The 25924-nt window shown below is 42.2% G+C and overlaps 1 protein-coding gene across 1 annotated transcript in view; it reads left to right on the top strand.

The window, feature by feature from the left end:
* The window catches only part of LOC149316719 (flavin-containing monooxygenase 5-like), a 65715-nt gene extending 45530 nt beyond the window's left edge, over positions 1-20185 (top strand). The window contains exons 7-9 of the mRNA XM_089516107.1: positions 17682-18034; positions 18501-18573; positions 19808-20185. Coding sequence (XP_089372233.1) covers positions 17682-18034; positions 18501-18573; positions 19808-20147 — 766 coding nt within the window. The 3' untranslated portion in view covers positions 20148-20185. The remainder of the gene's footprint in view (positions 1-17681; positions 18035-18500; positions 18574-19807) is intronic.
* The last annotated feature ends 5739 nt before the right edge of the window (positions 20186-25924 follow it).

Genomic DNA, 25924 nt, shown 5'->3' with positions numbered 1-25924 from the left:
GTGGAGATAATGTCCTAGTTCCTGTTAATCAAAAGGCCCCTGGACTTGGCTAAACCCCAGTGGCTCCACTAAATCACTGTTGGTACATACAGGTATTTTGTTGTTTACTGCCTTCAAGTCTACCTCGATCCATTTTGATCCTATATATGAGAGACCTCCAAGTTACCCTATCTTCAACTGCACTGCTCAGCTCCTGCAGACTCATGGTTGTGGCTTCACTGATTGAGTCTATCATTCTGGAACCCATTTTCTTACTCTATTTTGCCAAGCATTGGCCTGGTACATACTTCCTATGATGTCTGGGCTGGCGGCGGCCTTTTTCCGCTGGAGGGAAGCTGCAGCCGCCAAACCGTGTGACTTCCCTCCAGTGGAAAAAGAACCCACGAAAAGTGGGTTCTTTTTATGCCACAAAGGTGGCATAACAAGTGTGTCACTAGTTCACTCATTACGTAAGCACCATGCGGCGCCATGCAGATACTGCATGGTGCTTACATAACAATGGTGGTGCCCATGTATACAGGGTGCTGCCATTATTACGGCTTCGTCAGTTGCTAGGGTTGCAGGGCATGTGGGCGCTCCACCCCAAGGCAACCCTAGCACATGATGAGGGCGTCACTGAGGGCCCGTTTGTACCAGGCCATTATTGCCTTTTCTAATGAAAAGACTTCCTTCTCGTGATATGGCCAAAGTATGACAACCTCAGTTTAGTAATCTTTGCTTTCAGGGAGAGTTTTGGACTGACCTGCACTACGAACCATCCATTGGTCTTTTTAGCAGTCCATAGTATTCTCAGAATTCTTCTCCAGCCCCATATCTCAAATTTTTCCTGTCAGCTTTTTTCACTGACCAGTTTTCACAACCATACATAAAAATAGGCAATACAATGGCATGGACAATCCTAACTTTGGTATTTAATGATATATCTTTACACTTCAAGATATTGACTAGTTCCTTCATAGCTGTCCTTCCAAGTCCTAGTCTTCTGATTTCTTGACTGCTGTCTTTACTTTGATCACTGAGCATGGAAAATCTTGGACTGTTTTGATTTTTTCATTGTGTACTTTAAAATTAGATAAATTGTCTGTAGTCATATTTTTTGTTTTCTTGATGTTCAGCTGTAAACCTACCTTTACACTCTCTGCCTTCACCTTTAATAATCTTTCCATATCTCTGATATTTTCTGTTAGTATTAGGGTGTCATCTGCATATCTTAAAGTGCGTATGTTCCTTCCTCCGATTTTCATGCCCCCTCCTTCTGAGTCCAATTCTGCTGTTCATATGATGTCTCAACATACAAATTAAATTGATAGGTTGATACAGTGCAGCTTTGCCTGACCCACTCTTACAACTGGAAACTATTATATTTCTCTCTATTCTGTCCTAACGGTAGCTTCTTCTTTTGAGTACAGGTTGCATCAGAACTATCAGATGTTGTGGCACACCCTTTTCTTTAACAGCAACCCACAGTATCTCATGATCTGTACTATAAAATGTTTTGCTATAGTCTGTAATGTGCAGACTGATATTCTTTTGAAACTCCTTAGTATATTCCATTATCCAGTGTATGTTTGCTATATGATCCCTAATGCTTCTTCCTTTCCTGAACCTTGCATAGACATCTGACAATTCTCGTTCCATATATGTGTTCCTGGGGTTTGCTTCTTTAACAGAAGCTTTAGTAATAGAGGCAAAAATAACATGGAAGGAATGGGGATAGTTTCCTACACCACAAAAAAGAAAAAGAAAATGAAAATAAGTTTCAGCAAACTTTCTGTTCAAAACTAATATTATGGATGGGAGCTAGTGTGGCATAGTGTTGGAATACGACTGTGGAGAACAGAGTTCATTTCCCAGCTTGGCCATGAAACCCACTGGCTGACCTTGGACAGTTCACATAGGTTGGGAAATATATGCCTCCGGGGAAGGTAATTTGTCCTCTGAACAAATCTTGACAAGAAAACCCCATGATAGGGAAATGACCTGAAGGTACACAACAATATTATGCACATGTGAAATAAAACAGTCAGGTGAGGTAAGAAAGAAAACCATTTAGAATCTGGAGTCGAAGGCTTTCATGGCCGGCATCCATAGTTTTTTTGTGGGTTTTTTGGGCTATGTGGCCATGTTCTAGAAGAGTTTCTTCCTGACATTTTGCCAGCATCTGTGGCTGGCATGTTCAGAGAATGCTTGCCTGGAAAAGAGTTGGGTATATATGTACTGTGTGACCCTGGGAAAGGAGGAGAGATTTGTTGGGGTGTATGTGTTGTGGCAAAAAACAACAGCAGAGTTTTGAGGCATTTAACAAAAGCTTTACTTAACAGAAGTCTTTAAAAACTGAAGCAAAAAACAAAACAATATGAATGGCACAGTGGACAGCAGCAATGAATTAAAGCACAGTCAAAAATCCTGACTCAGCAGCATGCTAATATTGTCTTACCATTACAGCAACACAGAGAGCAGTATACAAAGAATGCTCCCCATAACCCAGCAGACCTACAAGGTAGTTATACCTTTATAATTGGCTAACATAATCACCTGGTCTACTTAGCTTATTACCATGGTCTACACCTGCCAGTTTACTAGATTCTCATCCAGTCACAACTTAGTATACCTTGACACCCCTCCTTGTGCACTGGATGAAGTGCATAACCAACTGGTAGACTTATATAACATTTTGAATCAAGCCAATCCTGGACATCATCTCTTTATGTTTTACAGCAGGGGTAGGCAACCCCCGGCCCGCGGGTCACATCCGGCCCGGCGAGGCAACAGGACTGGCCCTTGCCTGGTCCTGCCACCGCCACCAAGGCCTTTGGGCCAGCCGGCAGCTTCCTCCGCCTCCTCTTCCTGTGCCTCTGTGCGTTCCTTCTCCGGGCCAGAGGCAGCTCGCAAAAAGCAGCTCCTTCTCTTGAGGGAGCCTGGCAGGGGCTGGCCAATAGCAAAATGGTGGGGGCGGGGCTGTTTCCAGCCCCACTCTGCCATTGGCCAGCCTCAATGAGGAAGAGAAACTTGGGAAGAGCAGGAGGAGGATGCTGTGAGACTTGGAATTGCTCTGACCAAAAAATCCACAACAAACTTCAGTTAGATCCGAAAGTTTATTGTAAGAACTAAGTAAGTTAGAAGCATTCTTGCTCACATCTTTGAAAAGTCTAAAGCACACAAAGGAAAAGCCTCATTTTAAAAGGACACATTCCCCCCACCCTTTTTCCCATTCCCTCCCAGATGTTCTCTCCAAATCACCCCCCCCCCTCACTCAGCGGAGGCTTGGAGCCCTATATCAACACAACCCAATGTGGACACCATTTGGTCTCCGGAGATCCTCTGTCTTGTAAAAGCTATTCATGCTTGATTGATGGCTTGTGCCTGTGGAACCTCTCTCAGTCGTAATTCTTCCTCAGGGTGTGAAAGAAAGATTCCTTGTCTTGTTAGCCTATGTTTTGCTTACGTGATACCTTTGATTACAAATCATGGCCGCAGATGGGCATTTCCCATAATGCTTATTCAATTGAGTCCTACCGATACATACTTTTATTTAATCCATATATATATATTGCTAAGACACTCTAATATCTATATTTATATATGATAGTATATATATATGTATGTATGTATATATGTTCACTACTAAATATGATCAACAGCTTTACCCAATCTGCCTTCAAACATTCCAACATACAACAAGGTAAAGATGGTATATACATATCATCAATGTGCATGTAACTAATTACTAACTTAGATGACTAAACTCTTTACACCATCATGACAGAACCCAGAATGAATAAATGAATGAAAAGGTTCTGACAGAGGAGGAGGAGGAGGAGGACCTCTGGCCCAGAGGGAAGGGAAAGAAAGGGCCATTTCCTAAACCCCTTTGGCTCCGAAAATGAGTAACAAGAGGAGGAGGAGGAGAAAGGAGGAAGGTGCCATTTCCAATATGCATTTCCCCCTGGATTTCATTTTCCCATGCACCTTTCCCCCTGGATTAAATATTTCGCATGCACCTTTCCCCCTGGATTTAATTTCCCATGTACATTTCCCCCTGGATTTAATTTTCCCATGTACATTTCCCCCTTATTTATATATTTCCCCCTTATTTATTGATGTCAGATGTTGAGATATGGGCCCACTCTTTCTGAAGCCGAGAGAGTGTGACTTTCCAAAGTGTCTTTCTGTGCGTTTTTGTCCTTTTAATGCTGCCTTGTTGTGACAATGATGGTGGTGGTGATGATGGTGATATTGATATGAGCCAGCTTCTGAGGCACGGCCAATGCAAGTTGCTCTGATTTTTACAAACTCATGCGCAGTGAAGAAAAACCAAAGTCTCTTGACCAAGTACACACTTCTGAGAAGTACAGTTGAACCCAAGGGCAAATCACTTCTTGTTAAACCAGCTTGACATGTTAAATATGCATAGCCATGTGAACCCATGTTCAGTGTGAAACCCAAAGAGTTTGGTTATGCAGTAAGCCTCTGAAATATGCAAGAGGCCATCTTAAGTAAAGCCATGTTCAATGCCCAAATGTGCTGTTTGGAATGGGGGGAGGGGGGTTGGCCAAAAGGAAAGTACATTTCTGTCATCTGTCTAGGAATAATGCCCAAATGTCCTCCATTTTGATCATGCCTAAGAAACATGCATTTATATTAACATTTTTTAAAAATCATCAATTTTTTTCGCATGTCCTCCATTTAAAAATGTGTCCTACATTTTAAAATGTTGTCCTGTATTATTTATTTAATTATTTATTTTTTGGCTTCGGCCCCCCAGTTGTCTGAGGGACAGCAAGCCGGCCCCCGGCTCAAAAAGGTTGCCTACCCCTGTTTTACAGCAACCAATGGCTTGGTGAACACATCAGCTACATTTTCCTGTGACACACAATATATTAGTTGCATTGCATTGGCTTGTACAACACCTCTTACATTATGATATTTTACATCTATGTGCTTAGTGCGACTTTTTACCCTTTCTGTTGTTGCCATCTCGATGCATGCTTGAGAATCTTCGTAAACAGTGACAGGTTTCTCTACTTTAGTTTGTAGATCCCTCAGGAATTGTATAAACCATGCTAATTCACAACATAAATCAGATAAAGTGGCATACTCAGCTTCTGCTGAAGAAACTGACACAAAACTCGGCTTCTTAGAACTTTGCTAAAAAAACAATGTCTGTTGTAGACTTTCTGTCCTGTACATCATTGGCAAAATCAGTCTACATAACAGCATAACTCATTTGATACAGAAGATGGAATTAACAAATTATAACTCATTGTCTCCTTTAAATATCTCATGACTCTCTTTACAGCTTGCCAGGCTGCATTGGTTGGTTTTGAACAAAAACGACTTAATATGTTTGCAGTTGCAGATAAATCTGGCCGACTCCAGTGTGCCAGATATAGTAGACGCCCTACTGCTGATTGATATAGTTCTACATCACCAAACACTATATCACATTCATTTTTAACAAAATGTACTACCATGGCAGTAACCTGACTTTTGCAGTCCTCCATATGGAGTTTCTGCAAAAGTTGCTTAATTTTTTTCCTTTTGACTGAGCAGAAAACTTCCATCAGCTGTTCTTTCAATTTCTACGCCTAAGTATTTGTGAATACTTCCCAAATGCTTTATTTGGAATTTTTCTCCCAGGTCTGCTACAAACTTATTTACATGGTTTATAGATGGAGCAACAAAACAAATATCATCTACAAATGTAAGCACTATTTGTAAATCTTTACCTGACCCTTTGGTAAAGTCACAGGGATCAGCAATACCTTGTTTGAAACCATGTCTCAGTAATTCAGCTTCAAGGCATTTGTATCAGCATCTAGCTGACTTCTTTAACCCATAGATAGCCTTATTCAGTTTCTAAACCATATTTAGATTACTTCTTTGAAAACCAGGAGGCTGTACCATGAATATTGATTCATCCAGCTGTGCATTTAGAAAGGCTGTAGTTATATCAAAATGGTGAACTAATGTACTTGTTTATGCAGCTACAGTGAGGATTAACCTCGGACTGTCAGCCTTAAAAGTAGGTGAAAAAACATCATAGCTCTCAAACTTCCTTTGTGAAAAACCTTGAACTACCAGTCTAGCCTTGTTCTTTACTTCTTCTGAACTAGAATGTTTGATTTTGTATACCCAATGACACCCTACAGACTTTTTATCTGCTGGCAGATTCACAACAGTATATACCTTGTGATCATTCATGGATTTCATTTCAGCTTGCATCGCCTCATCCCACTTTGCCTTCTCACTGGGAGGCAAACTCAAAACTTCCTCATAACTTTGGGACTCTAACATAATATTGCAAACTCTAATAACATTAGCAACTGAAAACCTTTCAGGTGCAACCCCTTTGTTCTCTCTCTGAGACCTCCTAGGTTGAATTAGTAGTGCCTTGCTCAATTGAAAACTTTGGGCTTTCCTGCCCCTCCTTTTTAACATTACCAGGGCTTTTCTCAGGATCTTTTACCTGTTGACCACTAGATGAAGTGGTTTCATTAAGAGGAGATTGAAGTGGTGGAGGTGTGACACCAGTACTGTCTATTCCATCACTTCCATTCACGGGTAGAAGAATTTCTGAATTGGCATGAACACGCCTCCAATTTCTTTCAATGAAGCTTGCATTCTGGGATATTACTATCGTCCCATAGCCTGCATCAAACCTATATCCCTTACACCCTGTGGCATAGCCCAGGAATCTTAGCTTTGCAGCTTTAGCTTGCCCCTTTCTTCTTTGTGCCTTTGGAATATGCACCCAGGCATAACTCCCAAAAGTCTTTAAATGTATAAGGTTGGGTTGCTTACCAAACAACAAAAAATATGGGGTGTTGTTGATTGCAGAGCTCCATATCCTGTTTACAAGATAGTTTGCAGTGAGTAAAGCTTCAGCCCAATATTTAGTACTCATATCAGAGTCACACAGTAGAGAGTCTTTTACAACCTGGAGCATTCCCCCATGGCGCTCTGCTATGCCATTTTCCCAAGGCGGGAAAGGGTGAGTCTATGCAGGATGCCTTTTCTTTTCAGCCACTGCTGAAAACAGCTTGACAAGTATTCTCCTTCTCGGTCCGATTGTAATTGTGCCACCTTGTGGCCAAATTGCCTTTCTACATAGGCAACCCAGTTCTTAAATATTTGAAAAATCTCCTCTTTGTTTTTAATAACATAAACCCGGCTATAATGGCTGTAGTCATCTACAAAAGTAACAAAATATCTAGCTCCACCTAAGCCAGCTTGTAATGGCCCTACCACATCAGAATGTACTAACTGAAATGGCCTTTCAGTCACCCTGTTGCTTTTCTTCCTTATTGGCTGTATTATGCTCTTTTACTGTTTGCATATGGCACAGTCAAGAAATATCTTGCATTGTTTCACTTTGTTATCCTCATATAGAGACCTCATTTTCTCTATCACTTTGAAATTGGCATGACCTAAATGTCTGTGCAACAAATGAATGCATTTGTCGTGTGGAAGGTTATTATCATATACTGCACCCACAGAACTCTGCTCACTGGAAGTCATATAATAAAGACTTTCCCTTCTAACCCCTATAGCACGGAGTTCCCCTCCATTCCTGACTTCACAACCTGTGCCAACAAAAGATATCTGATAGCCTTCTGCAGTCAGACAGGCTACAATCAAAAAACTAAATTTTAGCTCTGGCACGTAAAATACATTTTTCAGTGTTGTGGATAAACAGAGAACATAGCATTCTCCCATTCCCTCAACAGAAACTTTAAGACCATTTCCCCACTTAACATGATCCATATTTGCAGGCTCCAAAAACTCAAAAAAGTGTCTTTGGTTCGCAATGTGGCATGCGCAACCAGAATCCATCAACCAGTTCCCTTCTGCCTGGCTTGAACAAAATGCAGTTGAAACAATCTGTGACTTGAATCCCTGCTTCTTCTTCTTCTCTGCTCCACCATGTCTCTGCAAGGCTGGACAGAAGTGTTGAAGATGTCACGTGGAACCACAGCGATAGCACTTCCTTACAGCAAATATGCCTTCTCCGCTGTTCGCCTCACTGAGGCTGAGCCGAAGAATTCTTGAAATGCTGCTTGGAAACTACCCGCTCCACTCGGCATTCCTTCCTTTTAGCTTCTTCCTCTAACAGACGACCAGTGAGGTAGTGCATTGTCAAGTCTTTTTCTGGAAGAACTTCCAGATTTTGGAAAAAATTGTCCCAGGAATCATCAAGGGAACTCAAAACAATAAATACTTTGTCACTTTCTTCAAAAAATGTGCCCCTCTCCGACAACTCAACAAAAAGTTGCTGCAAATGGCTCCAGACGTGCTCTGTAGAGCTTCCTAGACAAGGCCATCTTGGAAATAGCAGAGGTGTGAATATGGATTCCTCGCAGAGCCTCCCAACACTCCTTTGCAGACTGCAAGTGTCTTATATGGTTCAGCTGGCTCTCTTCTACACCCAAAACAATCCAGGAGTGAGCCTTTTGGGCAGCTATCCTCTGACCTTTGCCAGGCTGTGCTGGGGAATTTTCAACAGCTTCCCATAAGCCTTCCTTAACAAGAAAACACAGCATCTTCACAGACCAAGTCAAATAATTATGGTCATTGCGTCTCTCAAGTGGTAGACCACCAATCATTGTACTGGCCATGGCTGTTGATCTTCAGCTTTACCCAAAAAAACAAATATCAAGTGCTTTTTGCTTCCTGTCTGCCCAAAAAAGGAAAAAAAAACTGCAGACTCTTCAGACTTCTAATTTCCTCCAAACTATAACACCGCCATGGTGGCACTCTGGGCTCATAACCATTGTCGGGGTTTATGTGTTGTGTCCAAAAACAACAGCAGAGTTTTGAGGCATTTAACAAAAGCTTTACTTAACAGAAGTCTTTAAAAACTGAAGTAAAAAAACAAAACAATATGAATGGCACACTGCACAGCAGCAATGAATTAAAGCACAGTCAAAAATCCTGTCTCAGCAGCATGCTAACATTGTCTTACCATTACAGCACCATGGAGAGGAGTATACAAAGAATACTCCCCATAACCCACCAGACCTACAAGGTAGTTATACCTTTCTAATTGGCTAACATAATCACCTGGTCTACTTAGCTTATTACCATGGTCTACACCTGCCAGTTTACTAGATTCTCATCCAGTCACAACTTAGTATACCTTGACATGATTTGCATGTGTATTGTTCTGTTGCTAATGGCAGGCCTCAGGGTGGGAGGATATGCAAAGGAGGATTAATGTCTGCTTGATTAGTTCTCATTGTCTGCTGGGAAGCCCTGACCCTGGGAGATTTCTGATTTGCATTTGTTGAGTCCTCATCTTGCTGTTTTTCAGGACTGGAAGCCAGACTTTGTTTACTTTCAATGTTTCCCCTTTCCTGTTGAAATTGTCCAGGTGTTTGTGGATTTCAATGGCTTCCCTGTGCATTCTGACTTGATAGTTGTTGGCATGATCCAGAATTTCGGTGTTTTCAAACAACATTTTATGTCCAGGATGGTTCATAACATGTTCTGCTACTGCTGAGACTGGGTCAGCTGGAAAAATCAGCAGTAGCAGAACATGTTGCAGAACCTGGTGGCGCAGTGGTTAAATGCCTGTACTGCAGGCACTCATTCAAAACCATAAGGTTACGAGTTCAATACCAGAGAAAGGGCTCAAGCTCGACTCAGGCTTGCATCCTTCCGAGGTTGCTAAAATGAGCACCCAGATTGTTGGGGGCAATTAGCTTACAGTTGTAAACCGCTTAGACACTGTTAGTTCAGTATGAAGTGGTATATAAATGAAGCTGTTTGTTTTGTTTGTTTTCATTAATATTATTTTTCCAAATATGAATATTTCGGGGGATTTGTTGTTGTTTGGCTTCAAGTCAACTCAGACTTAATGAAACCCTATCCAAGTGTTCCCTTGATTTATTCAAAGGAGGTTTGTCACTGTCTTCCTCTGAGGATGAGAGAGTGTGACTAGTCCAAGGTTATCCAGTGGGCTTCTGTGGTTGAGTAGGTTGAGTCTGGTCCCCTAGAGTCCTAGTGCAGCACACAAACTCTGGCTATTAGAAATAACAGCTCCCATGAGACAACTTAATATCAGTTATGCACAGAAGACAAGACAGCCATTCATCTGTAGTGTGGAGAATGTTCGTTTTCCAATATTGGCCCAAAATCAATCTTCCTGTTATTATCATATAGAGGATTTTCCTCCAGTGTAGGGTTTCTACCTTTTTTTGGTAATTGATTAGTCATGTTTAAAAGGTATATTTCTGGTGATGTATCACATTTTTTTCAAGTATCTTGGTTATTTCAAAATGTATGTGATTCCAAAATTTCTTTATTTTGGGGCATATCTACCAGACATGATACAGGTCCCCTTTACCGCATGACATTTTCAGGAAGAGTTGCTCTTTCCTTTATAGATTTTAGCAATCTTTGCTGGTGTGAGGTGCCACCTGAATTCCATTTTCATGTAGTTTTCACGTAAGTTTTGGCTGCAGGTAAATTTTAATTTTTTTCTGGCATATTGCCAGCTGTCTAGTTCAATTTCTCTGCCAAGATGTTTAGCCCATTATAACATAAGAGTCTTTTATAATATCTTGTTCAAGCTTCCTTTGTAGTAGTAGTTTATAGAATTTAGACGTTAGTTTCTGATTATCCTTTAATAATAGATTGTCTAATTCATTTTCCTTGTTTCAGAGTTCTCTTGGCTTACGTCTACTTTGAACCTCTCTAAAAGTTGGTTATAAAGAAACTGATGTTTTCGTATCTCTATAGGTTCTATCTCTTCTACAGATTTAAGGTAATAGTCATTTTGTCTGTCTCTCTCCCCCCCCCCCCCCCCCCAATATCTCATCATATCTTACCATCTGGAGATCTGAGATCTATTGAAAAAAGCTTCATGGGGAGAGATCCATCCGGGAATTTTTCTGTAAAACATTTGTTTAATTTTTGTCCAGTTTACTTGTACTGCTCTGTGTATAAAATGATGGTCAAAGTCTCTGTTGGTGTTATTGTTTTCCATGCCATAGGTATGCATGCCATCTGAAGCAGATGTTCAATCCGTCCAGATTAAGCAGTTTATTGTTGTGCAGATTCACCCAATCTTTTACCCAGATTAGAGAATTTGCTTGAAAGTAAAGTTGTAAATCTAGGAGATTATATCCGCCATTTATGTATGTATCTGTCAGGGTTTTCCATCTCACACTCGGTTTTTTCCCTGCCCATAAGAATTTCCTTATTTCCCTGTTCCAGTTCTTGCAGATGTTAATTGTCCGTAATAATCAGTACACTGGTGAATAAATAGTTGAGTTTTGGGAGCACAGACATTTTAATTGCTGCAATTTCCCCTGAGAGCGATAAATTCAATTTTGCCCATTTTTCCAAGTATTGTTTGATTTTTTTCCATGTGTGAAGAAGACTCCACTACTTCACCTTACTCATTTTTCATAAGATGCACACTCTCTTTTAACTGCCACCAAAATTTCACCTTTGTGACAGTGGGTCCTCAAACGTGAGCAGACCCTTTTTAAAAACTCTGGGTCACAATACTGTATAATAGTAGTGTGGATATAATTTATACTGCGGACAAGCCTTTTAATCAAATAAAATATGAACTTTATGAAACAGACAATTTAAACAGATGTTACTTGAACTGAATTGAAATAAACAGTTGTTGGTTCAGGCATTTGTTATTTCTTAGAGGTTACTTTGTTGCAAATGTTAAATTCTCTACTGAGTAACACTGTTACTAGATGTCAAGGACACTGACTCTGTCCTTCCTGCCTACTTTCCTAAGCCTACACACAAATAGTATTGCCACTCAGGCTAACTATAATAACTCTCTCAATTAGAGTCACTCTCTGGTTCAAAGTCCATAGACTATAACCAAGTTCCCCTCTGGAACAGGCCCTATCTCTCCCTGGAACCCTTCCTATAACTGTCCCTTTCTGGACGAAGCAATTCCCTAACTGACAAATCCCAATTGCCACACAGAATCTTTAACTTTCCTCAGCCAGAATCTTATTGGCTGAAGGCAGCTGGATCATGATTGACTGGCACTTCCTCAGTCCAGTTCTGCCTTTTCTCTACACCATGCAGCCATATAGTTATTCTCCAAATCTCCCGTATTTCTTTTGGTGATCCAAATTCCTAAAGATTTAGTCTTTTTCACTATCTTGCAGTTTGCTAGTTCTTGTATTTCCTTTTCTTTGGATGATGGTATATTTTTGGTTATGATCACCGATTTCTGTGTATTCATTTTAAATCCAGCTGCTTTGCCAGATTTGTTTATTGTGTCTGTTACTTTCTGTATACAAGTAGCTGGGTCTTCTAGAAAGATAACAAGATCATCCACATAGGCTTTGAGTTTGTATTCAAACCTCTCGATCTTTACACCAGTAATTTCTGGGTCTTTTCTTATTTTATTATTGAGATCTTCTTAAATAAGGGGAACAGGGGACAGCCTTGTCTTATTCCCTTTTGAATGTTAACCTGTTGGGTCTTTTCTCCATTGATTATAAGCCATGCGGTTTGGTCTTTATATAGATATCTGTTATCCAACCTAGATATCTGTTAGACACTGCCAGTTTATCCAGAGTCTGTGTCAAATAATAATAATATTATTATTTGGGGCGCCCCAAAGAAGAGATACAAGGGCCCCATACAGACAGGCCAAAATAAAGCTGCTTCGGGTCACTTTGGAGGTATGCTGTTTAAATGATGCATGCATCCTAAGAGTCCGGAAGCCACACCAAAGCCACGATTCAGTGCTAATGACTGGAGTGTAGCTTTGGTGCAGCTTCCGGACTCTTAGGACACATGCATCATTGAAACAGCATACCTCCAAAGTGACCCGAAGCAGCTCTATTTGGGCAGTCTGTATGGGGCCAAGGACTCCCTGAAACAACATCTCAGGCTTGGCCAGATAGATCACCAACAATGGTCCTCCCTGGCCTTGCATCGGGAGGCATGGAGACGCACTATCCATGACGCTGCAGCCTACTACAAAAGCTCACGCTGAACGAACCTCGAAGAGAAACGACAACGCAGAAAGAACCGCAACCTGGAAACATCACCCAAGGAGGCTTTCTGCTGTGCTTTCTGCAACCAGACCTGTTTATCCAGAATTGGCCTTTTTAGTCACCAATGCACTTGTACAAAGCACGGGATGATAGCCAAGGCTATCAGAGAGGCTTACAATTTGTTAATTAGACATTTCCCTGCCCTCAGGCTTACAGTCTAAAAAAGACAAGACACAAAAGGAGAAGGGAATGAAGGGGGAAAGTCCAGCAGATCTGCTCTCCCTCAGAGGCCTATTGGAGCTGGCTTGTCTTCCTCTCCCTCAAGATGGTGGATAGAGGTAGGTTAAGATTGCCTGTTTGGAGTCGGTAATGGGCTGGATGAGGGAAAACAGACTCAGTCTGAATCCAGAGAAAACGGAAGTACTTGTGATAGGTTCTCCTGGCCTGGGAAGGAAATTTGTCCACCTGTCCTGAATGGGGTCACGCTCCCCCTGAAGGACTCAGTTTGCAGTCTGGGGGTGCTTTTGGACTCATCGCTCCACCTGACTTCTCAGGTGGATGCGACGGTCAGAAGTGCCTGTTATCAGCTTCGGCTGATACGCCAGCTGCGACCCTACCTAGGCCAGAGAGACCTTGAAACAGTGGTACATGCTCTGGTAACCTCTAGATTGGATTTCTGCAATGCTCTTTACATGGGGCAACCCTTGTACCAAACTCGGAAGCTTCAATTAGTACAGAATATGGCAGCAAGGCTGGTCACTGGATGTTCCAGGGCTAACCATATAACACCTACTCTGCAAGATCTACACTAGCTGCCCATTCGCTTCCGAGCACAACACAAGGTGTTGGTTATTACCTATAAAGTCCTAAATGGCTTGGGCCCAGGGTACTTGGAGGACTGACTCTCCCCGTACAATCCGCCCCGCACTCTCAGGTCGGTCAGGAAGCATTTGTTGAGGGTCTCGAAGACGAGATATACATCGACCTCACAAAGGGCATTCTCCATCTCAGCCCCGCAGATTTGGAACACCCTCCCCGACGAGGTCCATTCCGTCACCTCCCTAGACCTTTTTAGAAAAAAACTAAAGACTTTTCTTTTTCAACAAGCTTTCCCCCATGTATCCTGATATTGTTTTCCCTCGATATGTACATTGTTTCATCCAGCTAGTTTGTATTGGGTTTTAATAGTTGTATGGTTATAATAGTTTTTAATTGTAATTTTAGTAGTTTTATCATTTGATTATGATTGTAATATGTTATGTTTTATTTTGAATTGGTTTGTTTTGTTTCTGTTGTACACCACTTTGATCTAATTTTGGAAAAGCGGTTTATAAATAAACTATTATTATTATTATTATTATTATTATGTGCATCTACAAAGAACATTCCAATTTTTTTGTTATTTTTTTCAAAGTACTCAATAAGGCCCAGCATAACTCTTACATTTTGTTTTAATTGTCTGGCTGGCAGAAAACCTGTTTGGTCTTCATCAATTTGGTCTATTGATATAGGTTTTAGGCATTCTGGTAAGATAAAAGCAAAGATTTTGTAATCCAAATTAAGTAAGGATATTGGTCTATAATGGTCTAGTTTTGTATTGTCCTTATCTTTTTTGGGAATTAAAAAAGTGAGATACTAAAGGCACAATTTAAAACAGTTCCAGTGAGGAAGAAAAATAGGAGGTGTCTCAAGAAACCAGGATGGATGACTAAGGCAGGTTACAGACTGCCCGTTTGGGGCGGGCTGCACCCGCCCCTTTCCCTGGTGTATTGGGACCTCAGCTGCCAGAACGGCAGCTGCTGAGGCCCCGATCCACCGCTTTTCAGGCTGCGGGGAAGCGGCAGAACGCCGCTTCCCCGCAGCCTGAAAAGGGGTGTCCTTGGGGCTTCAAGCCTCAAGGACACCCCCGGCGGGGGGGAGAAGGAGAAAGGGGCCGCTTGGCCCCTTTCTCCCTTGCTTCACTGGGCGCAGCCGTCTGAAGGCTGCGCCCAGCGACGCAAAGCGGCACCGCAAACCAGGAAGGAGCTCTGAAACGGAGCTCCTTCCTGGTCCGCGGAAAGGGCGCACTAAGCGCCCTGGCGCGGACTGACGACGTCATGTCCGCGCCGCCCCGTATAGAGGCGGCGCGGTCGTGACGTCGTCATGGCGGCCCCCATGTGGAAGGGGGGCTGCCATTTTGTACAGACTCAGTCCGTACTAGGGTTAGGGGGGTGCAGAAGCACCGCACCTTCCTAACCCTAGTACGGACTGACTCCGTACTTTAATGGCGGTGTGTAACCCGCCTAAGGAACTTTCAGCTGAGCTAAGTTTTAAATGTAATATGTATAAGAAATGGAAAAAGGGGGAAATCACCAAAAAGGAATTCAATCAAATAGCGAGCACATGTAGGGGTAAAGTCAGAAAAGCTAAAGCTCAGAATGAACTCAGGCTTGCTAGAGAGATTAAGAAAAATAAAAAGGGCTTTTTTGGATATGTCCACAGCAAAAAGAAGAAAAAAGAAATGGTAGGGCCAGTGTGTGGAGAAGATGCAAAATGCTAACAGGGGATAGAGAAAAGGCAGAATTACTCAACACCTTCTTTGCTTCAGTCTTATCAGAAAAGGAAAAGGGTGCTCAACGTGAGGATAATGGAGCAGAGGACAGAATAGGGGAAATTCCACACAGAGTAAGTACAGAGATAGTATAGGAATACCTGTTTAACCTAAACGAATATATGTCTCCAGGACCAGATGAACTACATCCAAGGGTATTAAAAGAACTGGCAAATATAATATCGGAACTATAATCACAAAAAGTCAACACGAGTTTCAGAGAAACAAGTCATGCCAGACAAATCTCCTTCTTTAATAAAATTACCAGCTTGGTAGATGAAGGGAATGCTGTGGATATAGTATATCTTGATTTCAGTAAGGCTTTTCACAAGGTTCCCCATGACATTCTTGCAAACAAGCTAGTGAAATGTGGGCTAGACAACATAACTGTTACATGGATTTGTAATTGCTTGATGCTTCTCCATGGTGCGGAAAAGGGGTGTCCTTGGGGCTTCATGCCCCTGGACACCCCGGGACCTGCAGCCATGGGAGAAAGGGTCTGCCTGGCCCCTTTCCCTCTGGCATTGTTCTCACAGCTGTTTAGTTTGCTGCGGGAACAAGGCGGCTCCCAAAATGAGCTCCTTTCCACGCCATGCCCAGGATGACATAAGCAGCCTGGAGCGGTGTGGAGACATTATGCACATGTTGCGCTGTTTGGATGCAGCACATACATTATGTAATCATAGCAGCCCCCATGTAGATGGGAGGCCGCCATGATGACACCCTCATCATGTGCAAGGGTTGCGGAGCGTGCGCAGGCTCTGCCCCCATGCAACCTAGTATGTAGGCAGGCTGGATGAGGCCATACTTATGTTTTGCTGCATTGCAGTGGATTGGGCAAAATATCCAATTCCTTGATGCTATTGTTGTCTATACCTCTTCCTTGTGCCATTTTGTCAACTTTTGTAAACTTTTAAATGTTTATTTAATGGTTGGACAAGTGAGATTTGTCTTTACCACTGCAGAGGTGATGGAAAATGATAGTCCTGATTACAGTGGCGGCATTAGTTAGGGTGTCATTCGATGGTGTTACCTGGGAAGGCATGTGTTTCTCTCTCCTGCTGCTCCGTCGTTGGGCTCCCTTCTCCTCAGAGTGAAAGCCTGGTGATAGAACAGCCAGGAAGGGCATGTATTGGTTCCCCTGCACCAATAAAAGGAGGAGGGGGGCCCAACTGGGTGTCACCCCTCCTCTGGGGTGTCACCTGGTATGGTCTGCACCCCTTGAAGCCCCTCCCCCCCAGTGAGTGATTGTTAGGTTTAATTAGAGTGTAACATGCAAGATGGAATGGGGCATTTTGTTTAATTTTTACAGAAAGGCCTAACAGATTCAGAACTATAGTACCTGCAATGATCTTCGGTAGATTACTGGAGTATTTACTTGACTCAGTGATGTTCTTCCAGTTCTGCTGTCTTAGTACAGAGAGAGCCACATGCAGCAGTATTCTTCTTATAATTTGTTCTGAGCACCACAATTCAAAAAGGATGTTGACTAATTGGAGCATGTCCAAAATGGTGAAGGGTCTGTAAACCATGCCTCATGAGGAAGGACTTAGGGAGCTGGGTATGTTTAGTCTGGAGAAGAGACGATTAAGGGGAGATATGATAGCCCTGTTTAAATATTTGAAGGGGTGTCACAGTGAAGATGGGGCAAGCTTGTTTCCTGCTGCTCCAGAGACTAAATCACGGAACAATGGATGCAAGCTATAGGAAAAGAGATTCCAGCTCAACATTAGGAGGAACTTCCTAACAGTAAGAGCTGTGAGACAGTGGAACACACTCCCTCGGAGAGTGGTGGAGTCTCTTTCCTTAGAGGTCTTCAAACAGAGGCTGGATGTCCATCTATCGGGGATGCTTTGATTGTGATTTCCTGCATGGTCGGGGTTGGACTGGATGGCCCTTGGGGTCTCTTCCAACTCTATGATTCTATTCCAGCTTTATGCATTTCCTATAGTGTTCTATGGTGAATGTGACCCTCCTCTAGCCAAACCAAAATCTTCTTATTAGCAAAACAGCCGTCACAGTCACATTGTAAAGCGAATGACTAAGGCCAAGAAGCAAATTCTCCTGCTAGTTCCACTGAATTGATATTTTATATTTTTCAGGTTTTTCAGTCAGTATCCAACTGTCAATGATGAGTTGCCAAACTGCATCATTTCAGGAAGAGTGCTCATAAAACCAAATGTCACTGAATTTACTGAAACTACTGCCATTTTTGAAGATGGCTCTAAGGAAGAGAATATAGATTTTGTTGTCTTTGCAACTGGATACTCTTTCTCTTTTCCCTTCCTTGGGAACTGTGTGGAAGTCATTGAGAATGATATCTCCCTATATAAATACGTCTTCCCTCCTCATTTGGAAAAACCTACATTGGCTATCATTGGTCTTGTCCAACCATTGGGTGCCATCATGCCCATTGCTGAATTGCAAGCTCGTTGGGCAACACGTGTGTTTAAGGGTGAGAGCCTTTATTTTACTTCTGGATGCTATTAGTGATGTATTAATAGTATGTTTCCAAGAGTAAACATCATAAGCCATGATAATAAACTGATAGTTCTAGGGATGGCAGGTATTTCTTTCCTTGCACTAGACATTTTTTGATTGGCTCATCAGTTGTGCTTGTTGGAGATGGAATAGTATGTGATAACCCAGAGCACCTATTGAATTAGAGTATTTATTTTAATTCCTCTTTTCCTACAGATGCCTAGAAATAATAGCTCGCATGAGACAGCTTAATTTCAGTTATGCACAGAAGACAGCTCAGTGATTCCTCCCCCAACCTAGCAGTGATAAGGGAGATTTTGCTGAATGAGGATTAATGATAGCCTTAAGACATTTGAAAGTGTCATTTCTCTTCATTTTTCATTTGGCTTGATTCTAGTATTCTAAAACATTGTCTCTTCACTGTGTTCTCTTTTTTAAAGGAGATGCTACGCTACCATCAGTAAGTGAGATGATGTCTGAAATTACAACGAAGAAAGCAGAAATGGCTAGAAGGTATGAGGAAAGCCTAATTTGAATTGTTAAAATATATATGCCCACCTTCCAGCATTACTGTGTTTTCCTATTGTTGTCTAATAATAATAATAATAATAATAATAATAATAATAATAATAATATTTTTATTTATATACCACTTTTCCAAATTAGATCAAAGCAGTGTACAACAGGAAGTACAATACAAAGTCAAAATAAAACATAACAGGCCTCTCTCCCCCTCAAGATGGTGGTCGGAAGGAGGGCTTTTTCTTCTTTCAGGCAGGCAGTTGGAGCTAGCCTGCCTCTCTCCCCCCAAGATGGTGGCTGAAGGGAGGGCTTTTCTTCTTACAGACTGATGCATTTCTCTGCACCTAAATTCAAGTGCTAGTTTCGACTTTTAAAGTTAATAAATTGGGGATTAATAATATTCTCCTTTAATAAACTGAGGATTTTAAGGACAATTTGAGACAATTTTAAGAATTGTCTGTGCCTCTATATGAGTCTGTCTAGGCTTTAAGCATTAGAGCCTTATTCATTACTTTCTCTTCAAGATCCGTCAGACTGGTAAATGCTATTTTTCTTTTAATTAATTGTACAAATAAATAAATAAGCTCTGCAGAACTACAGACCAGACACCCTGACATCAATACTGGAAAGATATTAAAGCAGGTTATAAAGAAGTCTGTTTGCAAGTATCTTGATGACAATTCAGTGATTAGTAAGAGCCAGCATGAATATATCAAGAAAAAATCCTGCCAAATTAATTTTTTAATCTTTTTTGAGTGACACTAAATGAGTAGTGCCCTCCCTTTTTTCCTTTGGATGAGAGTGCAAGGAAAGAAAGTCACGATATATCAGTTATCAATATACACTTGTTCTGAGCACTTGCTCAACAGCATCCAAACATGCCTTTTGATAAACAAATTAGCAGACATTGAAGGAACAGAAAGAGAAGTCAATGTATACAATATTAAAATAGGACTCATTGTAAAGCCCGGGGTAAAAATTGGGTTTGGATTGACAAAATGATGAATATCATTGGTGTAAGTTTTGTCCTAGGCCCAAACTATGAGAGCTATTAAATATGAATGAATCTTATTACACTATAATCTATTTTTAGCTCTGATATTAAATTTTGATAAGATTAATGAAATTAGGCCGGAGCAAGAAGATGTTTTTCCAATCCTCTAATGACCTTAAAGTATTTTTTTTTATTTTACTCAAATAAAACTTAACATTACTTTCTCACCAGGTACGTGAAAAGTCAACGCAACACCATCCAAGTTGACTACATTGAGTACATGGATGAAGTGGCTTCTCTGCTTGGGGTGAAGCCCAACGTTTGGTCTCTATTTCTCACAGACCCCAAGCTGGCCTGGGAAGTTATGTTTGGACCATGCACACCATATCAGTACCGTCTGCAAGGACCAGGGAAATGGGATGAAGCCAGAAAAGCAATCCTGACCCAGCATGACAGGATCTTGAAGCCCTTGAAAACTAGGCCCACTGACGAATCCAATCCCATGGTGCCGCTTTGGTTAAAGTTGATTGGCCTTCTAGTGCTCTTTGCTGCCTTTTTTTACTCGTTTTAAGTGCTTAAGGTCTACACTGCCAAATAGCAAATAGCAAGTGGAAGTAGATACAATCTATCTTCTGCTTCCTTTTGGTTTCTTCTTTTAATGAATTGATTTTATATATATATATATATATATATATATATATATATATATATATCAACTCAAAAGTTGATTGTAATAATATACTTTATAGATTGCAAACACATCTTTGCTTCTGTTACAAATTGGGCAAGGTTTTTCATATTTCTTTTCTAGCTTTTTATATTATCAGTCATTAACCTGACATAAGTGATGGCACAGTAGTTGGGTATAATGGCTGCAGGCACCATTTTATCTATAAACTCTTCACAAAAATGCTGTCTATTTCTACATCCCAGCTCCTAACTATATTAACCTTGTCTAGTCTTTTAAAGCTATACTGTGTATCTATTCTCTTTTCCTTCGTCTTTGATATAACTGATCCAAGAGTTCCATTCCTTCTAGAAATTATGCAAAATTTGTTTTTTTTAGGAGGTAAGTCAATTTGTCCATTTCAAAAAAATCATACATCTTTAATTTCCATTTCTCCACTGCTGAGCATTTTTTCTGTTTCCAACATTTTGCATAAAGCAGTGTAGCTGCTAGTATTGCCAAAAATATTAGTTTTCACTTTAACCACATGATAGTATTACATGTAAATACATTTAGGCTGTGAATCTGATTTACTTTAATTTTACTAGTTGTTCAGTACAAAAACATTACTAAGGATTCTGTATGGTGTGGTATGGGAGGAAGTCAATGGGGAGGTAACACCATGAGTTACTGTACCAGGTGATGCCAGCCCTAGTGATGCCACTAGCCAGATTAATATTATTTCTTTTTTTCGATAGAGTTCCAAGCTTGGCAGATGGTGGGAATGCTGTGGAAGGAGCATATCTTGATTTCAGGAAGACCTTTGACGAAGTTTCCCATGATATTTTTGTAAAAAAGCTAGTAAAATGTGGGCTGGAAAATGTTACTGTTAGGTGGATTTATAACTGGCTGACTGGCTGGACCCAAAAGCTGCTCACCAATGACTCCTCTTTATTTTGGAGAGATGTGACTACCAGGGTGCCACAGGGTTCTGTCTTGAGCCCAGTGCTATTCAACATCTTTATCAGTGATGTGGATGATGGAATAGAGGGCATGCTTATCAAATTTGCAGATGACACCACTACCCCAGAAGTCAAGATCAGAATTCAAAATGACTTCAACATATAAGAGAGCTGAGCCAAAACTAAGAAAATGAATTTCCACAAGGAGAACTTTCAGACACAACCTTTAGGCAGAAAAAATGAAATACACAGATATAGGAAGTGTGACAACAGTACATGCTAAAGTGATCTAGAAGTCTTAATGGATCACAATCTGGACATGATTCAACAGTGTGATGTAGCCCATAAAAAGCCAATTTGATTTTAGCTTACATCAATAGGAGTACACTTGTCCCTCTACATTCTCTGGGATTGGGGCACAGAATCCTGGTGAATGTGGAAAAACCACAAATAACAAAAACACTATGGCCCATTACAAACGGGCCTTAAAGTACACGGTGAGTGCATACTAGGGTTAGAAAGAGACGTCCTTTCCGGACGCATCTAACCCTAGTACGCATTCCGTGTGTAGAAAATGGCGGCGGCCATTCCACACAGCCACCGCCATCACTACATCATGACCGCGCCACCTCCAAATGAGGCGGCACAGTTGTGACGTAGTGGGGCCGCGCCAGGGCGCCTAGGGTGTCCTTTCTGCGACCCCAGAAGGAGCTCCGTTTCGGAGCTCCTTCCTGGCTTTGCGTCGCTGGGCGCAGCCTTCAGATGGCTGCGCCCAGCAACGCAGAGGAGAAAGGGGCCAAGCGGTCCCTTTCTCCTCCCTGCCATTGCGGGGTGTCCTTGGGGCGTTTTGCCGCTTCCCCGCGGCCTGGAAAGCAGTGGATCGGGGCCTCAGCGGCTGCCGTTCTGCCTACTAAGGCCCCGATCCGGCGGGGAAACGGGCGGGTGAGGCCGCCGCTTTTCGGTGGTCTGTAACCCGCCTCAGTTTTTATCTGAGAGAACACCTCTCTAGGAATCTCTAGCTCCTCCAGTGCAATTCTGTGTTCAACATCTGCCAGACATTGACCATATAATTGCGCTGGAGGAGTTACAAATGCCTAGTAGAGTGTTCTCTCTAGGAATCTCTAGGTCCTTCAGTGTGACTTTTGGTTAACGTTGACCATAGAATTGCACCGGAAGACCTAGATATATTAATAAAATCCGTGAATAATCAAATCCACAAAAGTCAAAGCCGCAAACGTGGACAGACGAGTGTATAGTATCTAGGTCAAGGGAAGTACTATTACCATGCTATTCTACTTTGGTCAGGCCCCACCTGGAATATTGTGTCCAGTTCTTGGCACAATTCAAAAAGGATGTAGAAAAATTGGAGCGTGTCCAAAGGAGGGCGACTAAAATGTTGAAGGGTCTGGAAGCCATGTCCTATGAGGAATGCCTTAGGGAGCTGAAGAAGAGAAGGTTAAGAGATTTTATGATAGCCTTGTTTAAATATTTGGAGGGGTGTCGTATTGAGGATGGAGCAAGTTTGTTTTCTGCTGCTCCAGAGACTAGGACACTGAGCAGTGGATTCAAACTAAAGGAAAAGAGATTCCCCCTAAATGTTAGGAAGAAATTGTTGATGGTAAAAGCTGTTTGACAGTAGAATATGCTGCCTAAGCGTATGATGGGGTCTCTTCCTTTGAGGTTTTTAAAGGGAAGCTTGGTGGCCATCTGTCAGGGATGCTTTGATTCTGTGATCTTGCATAGCAGGAGGTTGGAATGGATGGCCCTTGTGGCCTTGTCCAACTCTATGGAGTTTATCACATGGGGGAAATCCTGTGCAAAAATGGGATTTAAAACCTAGAAAAAAACCTGCAAAAGGGGGTTGATTTTCACAGACGTTGTGGTTAAACTGGTGTTAACCTGAATGGAAAGTAGCCAAAACCCACTCTGTTTTACTTTTGGGATTTTCTGAAGGTAAAAATACACGGCTTTTGTACACTTTCCATCTACTTTCCATTGCTGTTAACACCACAATGACGTCATGTGAAAATCAACTCACTTTTGTGGGCTTTTTTCTGATTTAAATCCCTGTTTCTGCATGGAATTTCCCCCATGTCATAAACTCCCATTTTTATAATAGGGCTTTCTATTCAAAGTAAAACTAAAAGCAACCATCCACTGAGCATTAAATATATCTCCCCCCGCCCATGAATTCCATTGGGTGCTTCCCAGCATTTGCCTCTTCTCAGTTAGAAAGCACATTTTTCCTATATTGTATCAACCATTTTAGGATGCTATATCTCCTGTTAATATTAATGGGTTGAGCAAATTCTATACTTTGTCTTTTATAATATGTGTCTTATTCACAAGTAGAGAAGATATTTCCTATAACTACAAATAAATAGCCAAGAACTACTTGTAGAGAACCTTGTGTCACTGCAGCCAGGATTTACTCCTGCAGCCTTACTGCTCAATTGTGCTGTGCCATTTCACCCCAACTCTGCCCATAAGAGGGAGCAATATTCCATCTTTTCCCAGCGTTGAGGGCGGAGCCATCCTTAATGAGGGTTGGTTCTTCCTTTTGCTCCAATCAGGCAGGATCTTGACTTTGGGCATCAGCACAGGGAGACACGCCCCCACTCAGTTGCCCAGTCTAGTTCCTGCCTTCGCTCCGTCAGGCTGCTTTTCAAGCTTTCTCTTCCTTTACTTTAGGGGGGGGGGGGGGGGAATCCTTTCTCTCTCTCTCTTCTCTCTGTGGGGCAGACTAGAACCTATGGAGGAACTAGATAGCCCCGGGATGTCCGGTGAGTCCGGACATGCTCAGAGGGCCTCTCCTGAATGACGAGGCTCAGCCCAAGACTCTGAGCTGCGACACAAAGGCTGCTTGGCGCAGCCGGAGGAGGGATATCCCTAGTCTCTGCTCTCTACCGAGCCCAGCCGCTGCAACCTGTCCCTCAGCCAACTAGATCATCTGAAGATGAGAACCTTTCCAGATCACAATCCAGTTCTGTCTCTAAATCAGAGGAAGGAGAATGGTCTGATGAGGATGAAGACGAAGACCCTGCTGGGACTTCCTCTTCGGCTAGACTTTTCCTTGCCGATGACTTCCCTATCTTATTGAAAAAGGCAATCAGAGCCCTTGAACTTGAGGCTAAACCACAGCCAACCCAAGAAGATGACACCGATCTACCTAAAAGCAAAGGTGAATCCTTTCCAAAACTCTCACCATCATCTGATGAGGTTCCTTTTCCATCTGATTTCATGAGAGTAATCAAAGATGAATGGTCCAAACCTCCCACAGTCAGACCCAATCCTAGCTCTGTAAAAAAGTTTTATTCCCTGCTTCAGAAGGTAATGACCAAACTACAGATCCCCTTGGTGGATGCTCCGGTTTCCTCTCTCGTGACATCGACCGTGTACGCTAGAGATGGGGAAGAATCACTCAAACCGCCTGAGGACAAAAGGGCCGACTCTGCCCTTAAGAGGTGCTTTGAGGCCTCTTCCACTGCAATCAGGGCTGCAACATCTACCTCCATTCTAACCAGGGCAGCACATCTATGGGCTAAAGACCTCATGCTAGAAGTCCCCAAGGGCAACACTAGACTTCGTCAAGGAATCAACAAATAACTTAAGGTTCTAGCATTCGCTGCTGATTCCTCCCTTGACATCATTCAATTCAGCTCACATGCTCAGGCGGCCTCAATACCAGTCAGAAGATACCTTTGGCTAAAAAACTGGCAAGTAGATACTCGTTCCAAGCAAAACCTGACACTGGCTCCCTTCAGTGGAACTAAACTGTTCGGTGAAGCCCTAGACCCAGTACTTATTGAGACTAAAGATAAGAAAAAGGCTCTTCCATCTACCACTTGCCAAGATGATAGAAGACCCTCCCATCAAGGTCAACAGTCCTTTCGTTCCCCCCAGTCTGCATACAACTCATCTCGAGGGAGAGGAACCAGAAGTGGCGGACGACAGTGGTCCGACAGAAAGTCCTCCTCACAACAACACTACAACAATAGTTCCTTTTCCAAAAACAACACCAGCCAATCCAATAACAACAATGCCGGGAAATAGCGAAATACCTCAACCTGACTATCCCAGCACCAGAGTGGGGGGCCGTCTACAACACTTTATTCAGACTTGGTCCTCAACTACCTCAGACAAATGGGTACTGTCTACCTTGTCCTCAGGATACCAGATAGACTTTACTCAAACTCCAAGGGATCATTTCATCATTTCCCCCAAATCCCAAAGGCCACACAAACACCAGTTTGTTAGAAGCGATCAACCATCTATTACAGATTGGGGCAGTCAAACCTGTTCCCCCTGCTCAAATCGTGAAAGGGTCCTATTCCATCATTTTTCTAGTCCCAAAAAGAGACAAATCATGGAGATCAGTCCTCGACTTGAAAAGAGTCAACAGACATGTTCCCAAACGTCGCTTCCGGATGGAAACGCTCAAAACTATTCTAGAATCTCTACATCCAGGCGACTACTTAGCCTCTGTGGATTTGACCGAAGCTTATTTGCATATTCCAATTCACAGGGACCACCGAAAGTTTCTACGCTTCTGCTACCACAAAACTCACCTCCAATACAGAGCTCTTCCCTTCGGCCTATCATCGGCTCCAAGAGTATTTACCAAAATCATGATAGCTCTGGTAGCCCATTGGAGACTGCAAAGGATCTGTGTCTTCCCCTACTTGGACGACCTCCTGATCGCCTCCCCTTCTCCATCTC

The sequence above is a fragment of the Sceloporus occidentalis genome, unplaced genomic scaffold (genome assembly GCF_023333645.1).
Source record: "Sceloporus occidentalis isolate IW3139 unplaced genomic scaffold, rSceOcc1.0.p SCAF_3, whole genome shotgun sequence".
Taxonomy (NCBI): domain Eukaryota; kingdom Metazoa; phylum Chordata; class Lepidosauria; order Squamata; family Phrynosomatidae; genus Sceloporus; species Sceloporus occidentalis.
This window is presented reverse-complemented; position numbering and strand designations above follow the sequence as displayed.